This window comes from Haplochromis burtoni, unplaced genomic scaffold (assembly GCF_018398535.1).
Source record: "Haplochromis burtoni strain Fernald_Lab_line unplaced genomic scaffold, NCSU_Asbu1 Contig_572, whole genome shotgun sequence".
In the NCBI taxonomy this organism is placed as follows: domain Eukaryota; kingdom Metazoa; phylum Chordata; class Actinopteri; order Cichliformes; family Cichlidae; genus Haplochromis; species Haplochromis burtoni.
This window is the reverse complement of record NW_024582933.1, coordinates 178,509-190,520: the sequence shown is the minus strand read 5'-3', so window position 1 is coordinate 190,520 and position 12,012 is coordinate 178,509. Positions and strand designations below refer to the sequence as shown.

The 12,012-nt window shown below is 39.5% G+C and overlaps 1 protein-coding gene across 6 annotated transcripts in view; it reads right to left on the bottom strand.

Annotated features, from left to right (window-relative positions):
• Positions 1 to 12,012, bottom strand: part of ddr2a (discoidin domain receptor tyrosine kinase 2a) — a 31,726-nt gene that overhangs the window by 17,265 nt on the left and 2,449 nt on the right. For all 6 annotated transcript variants that reach the window (XM_014329494.2, XM_014329490.2, XM_014329493.2 and 3 more), the window contains exon 2: positions 362 to 475. In XM_014329494.2, coding sequence (XP_014184980.1) covers positions 362 to 443 — 82 coding nt within the window. In that variant the 5' untranslated portion in view covers positions 444 to 475. The remainder of the gene's footprint in view (positions 1 to 361; positions 476 to 12,012) is intronic.

Genomic DNA, 12,012 nt, shown 5'->3' with positions numbered 1-12,012 from the left:
AAATGTTGCTACCCCATTTCCTTGTAAAAAAAAATTATTGGTCCCTTTTCATTGACATCACAAAAACCACACATACATTGAAGAGAGAGCTGGAGAAAGGCGTGCATGCTGGGATCAAAGAGGCCAAACCAGAAAGAGAGGACCACATGGCTCCCACAATGCAGCACTTATCCAGAATCTGAATCAGTTGCAGTCTGGACTGTTGGACTGCAGCACTGAGTCCAAAAATCCCTACTCAAAACTCACAAAAGTGGTTTTATAGTATTCACAAACTCTTGAATATAACCTTATTACACCCTCAGACACCCAAGGACAGAAAAATGGGAGCTCAACACAGTACGTCATCTCATTTTGCACACACCTGGGTTGACCTGTGACGTGACGCCTCCTAACAAATAGACAAGGATGAGCAGGAGGAAGTGAATGTCCCACAGGTGCTTCATCCCAAACACGTGCAAAGAGACAGACTTCCAACCTGAAAGACAAGATGGAAACAGCGGGTTATGCAAACACCTGAAAGACAGTTTCATAAACTCGGGGATAAAACTGTGAACTCTTTGGTGCCTGCAGGATGACCAGATTACATTTTGTACTAACTCCTCTGTATTCATGGGAACAAAACATTTGTTTAGATATATAAGAGGAAAATGGCAGTTTAATTGGAAACATGTTTTTATTTCACTCAATAAAAAACACAATAACTGCCACCGAAAACTGGAATTTCCCTTTATTTAGAGCTTTATCGCTCTGTGAAAGAGCTATTAAAATCTAACTGTAGGGATGTTTAAATTTCAGCCAAAGAAGACAAAATAGTCTCAGTTAAAGTTGGTTTTTTTTATGATTTTACATAATGCACACTAATTATAGGAAGAAATGAGGAACGAATAAACGAAGGGACAAATTATGAAGCGAGGGGGAAAGAGACGTTGAGGCACTGAGTCACAGACATGACCTCAGCTGGAAGGCCGCACAGCCAACCAGCCGCCTCCAACTGACCAGTTCATCCAACAACAGAGAGAAACACCTAGTTTCAGCTAGTTTCTCACCAAATCCAATTCATAATCAGCCTTTATTTGTAGCACTTTTTAGATTACATTTACAAATGCTGTGACTGTGCAAATGTAAAAGTGCAAAAAGTGATGAAAGAGATCAGTGAAATGCCAGCATACTTGATCTTTTTAAAGGGGACTATTAAAACTCTGAACAGCTTCGCCAGCATTAGCAAAAGCTTCCACTTATGTTTCCGCACTAAATTTGCACATTCCTGATCACCGTGTGTCTGCTTGAAGAAATCAGAACTTAACACCTGAAGTCTAGTTTTGCTTTAACATTTTACAGCGTAGAATACTCTACACGCTGTTCAGCTGTTTGGTAGTAGAGGAAATCAATAAAGCAAGGTTATCTAAACTAAAACACACGTGATGCAAAGCAAAACTAAGAGAACATTGTGGGAATTTTCATAAAGAAACATCACAGTGTGTGTGTGTGTGTGTGTGTGTGTGTGTGTGTGTGTGTGTGTGTGTGTGTGTGTGTGTGTGTGTGTGTGTGTGTGTGTGTCTGTATCGAACATTTCCTGGTCTTCGTCTCGGGCCAAAAGCAACATATTCCTGACATTCTCCCACTGAAATAACAAAAGGAGCAGCAGTCTGGTCAATGAAACAGAGTTTCACCACAGTGCAGGCCTCTGTTCATTTTATTTCATGTTCAATCTGCTGTCATCTGTTTCAAGATTTGCTGATGCTTCAGTTTGTCCAAATCAAACATATATGCGGTACAGGATCTGTCTATAGATACGCCTGCACTGCAGCATGTGTTCCTAAACATTACCTGACTAAGACGCACACAGGAACAAGAAGTGCACTCAGATTGGACATTAAATGTGCAGGTAACGATAAGATAAATTCAAAGATAGCGAGCACTCCTCCTGTGTTTTTCATCCTTCATTCAGCTCTGTCACCTAAATCAAACAGTGTATTTTCAGTTTTGAGGATAAATGAGGAGTGTAAGGCAAGGCAAGTTTATTTATATAGCACAATTCAACAACAAGGTCATTCAAAGTGCTTTACAGAGACATTAAAAAACAAAAACAAATAAAAAGCATGATTTAAAATTGATTAAAAAAACAGTAGATAAAATCAGAACAGTTGATAAAATCAGTAGTTAAAATGTAAGTTTTGAAATTTAAGCTTAAAGTGTGGATTTGGTGTTTCATTTAAATGCTGCTGAGAATAGGTGAGTCTTCAACCTGGATTTAAATAAACTGAGCGTTTCAGCTGATGTGAGGCTTTCTGGGAGTTTGTTCCAGATATATGGAGCATAAAAGCTGAATGCAACTTCTCCGTGTCTGGTTCTGACTCTGGGAACTGATAAAAAACCGGATCCAGATGACCTGAGGGATCTGGAAGGTTCATACTGGGTCAGGAGGTGTAATATAGCTTTGTAGCCCTGAGCTTACACTGTTTTTTAAGTTTAGAATCGCGCCTTATATTTAAGAACAAAATCCTATCAAAATGCTGGATTTAGCATTAGTTGTACATTAGTTATGAATTCTCTGATTGCTTGAGCACAGAGAACAGAGAGTCCACCCAGTGCATGTTGTGACACTTATTACACCCCTGACTTGCCTCTTTCATTGTACCTTCACACATAATCTCATTGCTTTTCTTACTGCTATTTCCTGCAGCTTCATGTTACAGCCATTTCCCACTGAGACGCTTTTGCTAAGCTTAATTCCTCTTGGCGTTTCGTAGCTAATGAAACACAAACACCTGATGGCTTGCGTGTATGTGGCAGTCAGAAATGTGTTTACCATGTGCTGGAGAACATTTATGTAAAGACTGCCTGCATTGTATGTCCGGGAGGAGAACTGACTTTTGGTTATACATTTGGACACTCTCAAAGGAGCATACCAGTGTGTTTGTGTGCAAACATACATTTCACATTACTGCTCACCAACTATCAGACAGTCTGGAGCGCTTTAGATCTAAACTTAAATATGTGAACTGACAAAACTGAGCACAGAGAGGCTGAATCCCCAGACCATGTCTCCTGTTGATAATTGGTGGTCCCCTGAGTTGTAATGAACAGATTAAAAGGCCAGCCTCTGAAACACCTCCAAAGCACTATCTCTAAAACTAATGATCAGATATACTTTCAGTAAGCGAGCAAAGCACGCTGTAATCACAGATGACTCCTGTGGATAAAGACAAACTTGAAAAACCTGCAGGTTTTACACAAATAAAGGCGGGGTACATGTGACAAACACAAAAAGTGAGTCTGAAATGTCTTTAAATGACAACAACACCAAGAAAAACATGTTTTAGATAATAATGGCTTTTTATTCTCTTGCCAAAAGTAAAATGTCTAGCTTTCATTTGTTTGTTGTATGGGGATGAGAGGCCCTTTAAGATGCTGGAATTTTGCATGTTCGCTCCATGTCTGCATGGGTTTTCTTCAAAAACATCCATGTTAGGTAAACTGATGATTCTAAATTGGCCCTGTGTGTGAATGTGAGCATGCATGGTTGTCTAGATCTCTGTGTTAACCTTTCAGAAGACTAATGACTGACACAGGGTGTACCTGTGCAAGTCATTTGTGTACCTAGGAGTACCTGATGTACCAAGGATAGACTCCAGTCCCACCACAACCCTGAATGGATAAGCAGAAGAAAATGTATGGCCTATTATTTATTAAAGTTTTTAACTTTTTCTCAGCTTTAAACATCATTTTTTTTAAGGTTTCCTCATATAAATATTCCAAAGTTTAATCAGTAACAGCTTCAAAACTGCAATTTGAAAATAAATACATTTGGACTCTGCTGCTCTGGAGAATTTGGGCAATAAATTTCCTTATCACTCACTTGATACAACTGAACTTCCCCTAAAACTCCTTAGATCTTAACTCTGCAAATGTGATACAACAAAAATGAATCACAAATAATCATATAACTGTTTAGTCAGTTATAAAAACCCCAGCTCTGTTTTTACAGCAGACGGATCCTAATTCCCGATTCACGGACCTTCAGAAAGTTAGAAAGTGTTGAACAACCACAGATCTCGACATAATTTACTTTAAGATTTAATTGCAGAGGTTTGGAAAGTGCTTAATATGGTAATAAAGACTACTGTGAAAGCTCAAATTGTAGTAAGAACACCGGGAATCTGAGTGAAAAGACTCGGCTCAGCAGCAGCCTGGATAAACTACGTATGTTGTGACAAATTCAAATCTAGAAGGCAAAAAAATGTAACTATAAAGTCTAATCTATAAAAATTAAACCCGTTTTTTAAGAGTTGTTTGCTTCCCCGGAATACAGCTACACAACTTCCAGGTGTGTTTTCCATACCTGTATTAATAAAACAGCTTTTATTCCCTGTTATAGTAACATCAGATCAGTCCACAGTGCTAAGAACCCAGCACAGGTCCACATTTCTGGAAAGTTCTCTCCGCTCTCCTCTTACAGGAACACGGCAGGAAAAACTTATTCATATCCTATCTCCGTTTCAAAAGGTATCCTTTCCAGGGATTTTTCCTTTGCACTTCCAAAGAAAAATTTCAGACTTTCATGTGAAAAAAATAAAGAAAAACAGAAAGTATCTCATTAAACTATTACTAAACCATGTAATATGATTAAAATATAATTGGTGAGTAATTTTAAAGTGTACTATTATTCATCATATTATGTATATTTAACATTTTCCATAAAGAGAAAATTAGCTGTCTCATTTCATGATGAAATACACAAGTAGCAATGGTGAAGTAAAAGACGGGGAAACTGGAGACCAGCTGCACAAACCCTTCAGAGGTGAATTTATTCTGATAGCTCCTGAGAGACACCACAGGAAAAAGTTAGGAGAGCTGGGTATACACAGACACCCCCACCTGTACATATGCAGAACAACCTCCAGGCCCTTTGTTATTCAGCCTGCTGGAGCACACACAGGATTCAAATTCTCTGAGGTGAAAATGGAAATAGTGTCCCCTTCCAGGTACGATATGTCTGCCATTTTCCTGCTAATTAAACAATCCTTCAACACTAGCAGGCAGGGTTTGGTTTGGATATCACTGGTCTGAGGTAAAGTCTGCTCTCTACTGTGACGATGGCGCCCAGGTAAACCGGGTCCAAATTTGGCCTGCATTTTTCACAACATGCAATCCAGTGTAAACAGCGAGACTGAGAGCCACAGGAGGGGAGAAACGAGGTGAGGATGGAAGCACAAAAGAGGTGTTGGATGAAAAAGGGCTATGATTCCATAGAGGACATGTCAACTCATAAACGGAGCTCTGAGGAAGAAGGAAAGCAAGATGAATTATAACGAGCGTGTTTTACGGTTGTTGTCATGGTGTAGTTCTTAAAGTGATGTCCAGAGGCCTCGCTTTGGGATCGGTTATATGTAAAAGATGGATGTAGCCACCATTACATCACCCATTAGTTAATGAAATCCTGTTATGAACTGTTAGGGTGATCATTTTTGCCAATTTGCTGCAATTTTGGTGTTGTAACCACACTGACGACTGAGAGACGGGTCTGACTGGGAAACTGAGGGATAATGCACCTTGCCAAACACAAGGTGGACTCCACAAACAAAGGTGTGCTTTTGGATATACCCTTTTACCCTATTAGGGGCTGTTTTCTTAGGAAATTATTATTATGAAGTGTTAAACTTGTTAAAAAAGTTTTTAAGAAGGTCTAGGGCCATTTTTCTTAGATCTATAATCCAGTGTATTTTCTCAACATGGCCACAAAAAGGTAAGTTTAAGACACTTTCACACTTTTGGAAGGAACATACATCTTTGATATACAGTTTGTAGTCTGGTACTGTATTTCTGATCCTTCTTGCCTTATAACTTTCTCACTTTGCACATGTTAAATTGCTGACTTAGGCATTTCAAAGTATCTGTGTGCCGCCTCACGTTTAAAATTCATGGACATGAGAGAGTCTACACCTCTGATCGCCTATCTTTTAAGACAGCTAACCTTCAGGAAAGTCTATACCGGTGCAAGGCCCACTCAAGGTTCACATTTCTGAAAATAAACTGCGGACACTTCCAAAAGCTTTCAGAAAAAGAACAAAAAATAAACCTGAGCAGAAAGTGTATAAAGCAATCAAAACAAAAGGCTTTAGAGTAGCAGGCATGACAAATTTCAATGTGTCCGGGGAAACTTTCCTGTTACAAGTTATTCTGGAAAAGCATACAAATCTATAGTAAAAATATAGTCCAAAGAGGCCACAAAAGTTAGGGAAAAAAGTCAAATATATGACTTCACCAGTTTATAATTGTCAAGAGTGACAAGATACATAACAGAGTGGTGAGTTTCACATCAGTTCCACCTTACCGAGCTGTATCTCCAGACTATAAGTTATAAATGCCGAGGCAATAGCTCAAAAGGAAAATTGGCCTCATTTACTGTATTCCAACTCCAAAAGTTTCCTTTTTCCCTGAGTGAAATATGTTTAGCCATCGGTGGGATGAAGAGTCCCTGAGGATGGCCTTTTTTCTGGTTTCATATGCTGCCATAGACATAACTATTTAGCATATAAAAAACAGAAAGCATGGAAATTTCTTCTTTTAAATACATCTGTGTGCCTCCCCTAGGACTGCAAACATCCATCCATCCATCCATTCGCTTCCGCTTATCCTTTTCAGGGGACTGTAAACATAATATGCTAAATGTCATAATGGAGTGCTCTATCTTCAGTCACAATATTAGGCAAGAACCCGATTTTCAGCTGAGGTTAAACTCATCTGTCATTATTAGTGTCATTTTGAAACTCTGATTGTTTATGAAGAAACTTGTTATAATTCCACATCATCAAGAGTTAAATTTACATACATATTCCCCGTGCAGGAAATCATGACCGCGAGGGGCCTCACCCTCAGGTCGGCTGAGAGCTTACATGTTCAGCCCCTCATGGGTCAATAAGTTAGCCCTCCTGGTGAAAAGAATACTTTGAGATGTTGGGAGACATGTTATTTTCCCTTCCTGCAAAGACTTAGATTAGACGATAAATGCTTTTCTCCTATGTGTCTCTTTACAAAAAGCTGCTGTCAGCCACTGGTTATATTAGCTTAATCTAATCTAACTTGTTCTGTTTTTCTATTTGTATAGATGTCTTTATAAGTGTGAAAATTGGGTGCTAGCAGGCCAGAAAAAGGCTATTTGACTCCCCAGTCTTGAGTGTTTATCCTATGCTAAGCTAAGTAGATACTTGCAGTAAATTCCTACTGAACTGTGCGTTCACATGTTCTCCAGGAGGATGAATTTCCAGAGTCAGAAGGTCATTCTTCTGACGTTGTGTTCAAGTGTTGTAAGTCAGAAAATGGAAATAACATGGATGCTACAATGAGAAACTGTTTCTTGCATATAATAAATAAAATAGTTTTACTTGAATTGTTTATGTATTCATTGATAATAAGCTTTCTAGCTAGTCTCAGACAGTGTAGATGGATGGCAAGTAATGTTACAATCTAATACAGCACCACAGATTAAATGATACTATAAAAGTGGTCTGCAATATGTGAATTTCCACGATTGACCAAAAGCTGCTATAGCCAACAAAACATTTCCTTTCATACTCCGCGTGTGCTTTTATGACGTCAAGAACTCGGCAAATCATGTGCAGAACTTGGAAAAGTTGTCGTTCCAACTTGAGGGGGTGTTTTGGTGAACTTTTTCCAGCCGGGAACCATTTTTTCCCCGATTATTCCAACACCAAATGAATCCACAAAAGAGCTGGATGTCCTCAAAACAGATTCAAATGCAATACTTTAGCACCAATAATGAATTGTTATTTTCCTCTTGACTTACAATACAGTCCAGCATAACAGCTATTTATACATACTGTCTTACCAAGACTCAAATATGATAGAAAACGTGCTTTAAATGTTCCTGCGCGCACTGGGAGTTTTACTTTACATTTTACACAAAATCTTACATGCTAGAGGCTAGACCCCACTCAGGACAACATCTATGGCCAAAGCTATTCAGAGTTATTGCATATTAGAACAGACATTATGTGTTTTAGAAATAATGACTTTCAGCCTCTGTGATAGGGCTCTAGCCTTTGATTGAAAACAGGTTGTTATAAACCAAGCGGTGATCAGCAGCAAGCAAAGTTTATTATCTAGCTGGAGCAGAACGTTCCTGAATGGAATAACTGTTTGCTCAAATTTCTGTTTCTGGGGTCGATATCAGGTCTCTCTTGGCTAGTTCAGGAAGTGGTGAAGGACAGATATTCCACTCAGAAACCCACAAGGCCGCAGAAAGAAACACACGCACAGCACACACATTTTTTAACCTGAAGGACGTCTTAAATACCTTTGAGGTAAACTGATGAGTCTGGAAAATTCAGAAGAATAACTATTCAACCTAAATATTAAGGCACACCGGTTTAGTAGTTTCACAGGCGCTCATGCACTGATTGCAAAGTCCTCCTGCAGAGCACTCACATTGCCAAAGAAAAAAAAATGCACAGGGATTTTATTTTGTTTTCCCAGGCTTTATATGTTTGTGTAAATAATTTAATTTGCTCGGGAGTAACGGGCAAAGCACACAGAGTAACACTGGTGCACCAGGGCCTGCAGCCTGGGAAAAACTGTAAAGTCAACACACAGGTTTACCTGGCTCTACTCCCTGCCTCTCTCACATACAAACACAAACACACAGCAGCATCAACATCTGAGGTTTTACAGGATCCCTCGCATGACAGGAAGCAGCCAGGCGAGGCTGGCACGGTTGAGAAAGACTGAGAATTTCACCATCCAGGCACCAAAAACTGTCCTGCCAGTATCAGTGGCCAGACAGAAGAGGAGGGGGTGAAGGAAAGCACAAAGGCCTGAGGCTAGGGAGGCACTTAGAAAATTATATCTTCTGTTTTATAATCACAACGCTAAAACACAGGCCATAATTTCTGTCAAACTGTATGACTTCACGTTGATTAAAATATGAAATTTAACTACAGTGCTTTTAGAAAATAAAAATAACTGCATGACAGGTTAATTTCCAGGGTAAACACATTATAATGTCACTGCTCAATTCTTGCTTTTCCATTTGCTCATATTTTACTCTGCTTCCTAGATATCGCCCCTTGTCCCGACTGACTGCACAAAGGCTCTTGATTTAAGAAGCGCAGGAAGGATGGAGCGTAATCTTATGCTAATACTAAGCCCACTAACATACGGCAAAGTGGCATGTCTTGATTTATGAGATGAATCGTTATCAGTTTGCCAAATCTGAACACATTTTAATGGCCACTAAATCATTTTGATCTTATGAATAAAACAATAAAACACATCTATTAGCTAGCTTGTATTTTTAAACTGGGTTTTGTTGGAGACCTGGAATGTAATGGAGCCTGTCTTTAAAGCACTTCTATTGTTCAAATGGTATCAACTGGTATCAATAGTAGACTGAAGTCTGAAGCCCAAGATTTGGGCTCATAAGGATTACTTACACACATGCTGATCTCATTATCTATTATTAACTTTGGTCAGATTTAATATGAGTAAATACATAAGGCAGAAAATAAGAAAATGCTTAAAAGTCAACCATTATTTTTCTTATCTATTATTTTCCCCTCATTTTTGTTTTCTGTGTTAATGCCAGGACACGTGGTAGAAAAATTATGAGCATGAGTACCAAATTGGTAATAAGATAATAAGAAGCACTTTTGCACCGAGAGCCACGCCCTGCATAGAACACATGTACTAGTGTGAGTGTGTTTATGTGCACAGGTCTGATTGCTATTCAGTGCACCCGTATGCTATGCACCATAACCATCCACATGTGCTTTCTATTATATCCTCTTGTTTCTCCCTTAAGGCTGTAATATAGAATCACAGATATTTTATTTTTATGGAAAAGTATGGAATCCGAATTGTATTTCACAACCAGACCCAGGTGGAGCCATGTAAACACACAGCCGTAAAATCTTAGAATGAGGAGCAGGGACATGCATGGAAGAAGGCCCACACACACACACACACACACACACACAATTAAATTATTGTGACTGGAAAGGAAAAACAGCCACGGAAAACAATCCTCTATTGTCCACATAAAATGTTGTGACATGTGGGGAGAAGTCCTTAGTTACATGCTTAAATGTGGGATATCTTACACCACGTATGCAAACGTGACACGGCAGACTTTAAATGCTGCTCTGCGACACTGTGGATGAATACAAGATTCCGCTTCCTAAGCAATAGTTTTACAGTAACGTGAAACCCAAAGCTGAAAAGCAAAGGTCCTTCACTGCTTCACTGGTTGGAGACAACCTCTGCCGGATCTTTTCACATAAACAGTCTGTCTTTTGTTGCCTTCGTGTTGTTTATTTCCTTTAAAAAGCTGTGCAGGGGAAATATTATGTGTCACATCTTGTGTCGAGGCATCTTTTTTGTTTTTTCTTTATTACTGAGTCACAAAGCTGCTTTATTTATTTATTGTTATCCTGGAACAGCAGTCACAAAGCGCTGTAGAAGAAACACCATATCACACGCAGCTTTGTGACATACTGTCATATTTCACTTTGTTTTAAGCTTCGCAGAAATTTCTCTATTTAAAAAAAGCCCAGTAGTGAAACTCCACAGAGCTGGAGTAAGTGGTTCAAAGCATAAGGCAACCAGATCTCTTTTCGGTCCATTACCGTTATTCAGATGATTGAAAATCTACACAGAAAAACTGTCTGGATTCTGTCTTCGTACTGCTTGCTGACATGATGGCTTAAAGGCTGCGTAAGGCGGTTGTCCCACCAATACACTATGTAATAAAGCAAAGGGGTTTTTCTTTTACAGCATAACTGTGTACAACGCATTCAGCCAGGAGCACACCTGTTGGAGTACGCCAGCGATGGTGCCACTGGGGACTGAAACTTGCCTGAGGACACGAACTGTTCAAGCCAGTGTACAGGTGCTTGTAAAAAAAAAGGCTGTAAAAATGGAGAAAGAATGTGAGAACCTGCAGGAGAGACTGAAGCGTCATTTTTAGCACCCTCAGGCTGACCGGGCACAGAGTTTTACCTGCAAAATCCACCAAAATATTTCGACAAAGGCACAAACTGTTCATTGTGAATATTGTGCAGCTACAGGCTGTGTTTGTTATGTAAGGAGAGTAGCCCAAAATCTATGAGTGGAGATCCAGTTTGATTGAATATGCAGGCCCTGAACTTTACAGCTACACTGTCAGATTGGAAAAACAGCATCTCACGCCAATTTCCATCTCCCCCGTTAAAGCAGAGCTCTATCCGCCACACGGCGCCCAGCTCAAGAGCACTTGTGCATTGAAGCCATTTGACTGTGGCAGTTGGGGCTGTCTTAAATTTAAACAGCACACTGACTCACAAATATCAGTGACTGCCACTGAAGTGAATAATATATAAAAAAAAAAATACATTCACTGCCACCCACTTTCAAACTGAAAGCGCATTCTTGTCCAAAAGGTCACTAATTAAAACAGAATGATTTCAATAAATTCTTTTGTATTTTTGTAACAGGATCAAATAAAAACGAGTCGACACAGCAGAGCAGATAGCAGTGGTTCCAGAAAAAAAGGCCAGCGTTGTCCATGCAGTGACAACTCAGCAGTGACAACTCATTCAAAGCCAAGACTGTCATTTGTACCCAGCAGCAGCAGGCTGCAGCGAGTCATGAGGTTTTTCTCATGTTGAGATATTGCCTCAGAGTGTCCCTGACACTCTGTAATTAGGGAAGGCATGAGAGAACTGAGGTGAAGAGATGGATGATGAGCATCAGACAAACAAACAAACAAGAAAAGACTTCCACATGTAAACAGGAGAAGGAGGACAGCTGAGGACACGTGCAAACAGAGAGAGGAGGATTTCTGACTGCTTTGTGTTAATGAGCACCTCTAGCTTGGCTCCTTTATAATTACCTAGCTTTCATGATACACATCGAGAATAAGCTCTCTCTGGACAAAAGCAGCGAGCTTAATAATTATTCTACAACGGAAATTAAATATATGTTTTCCATGACTGAAGACAAATCAACATATAGTTT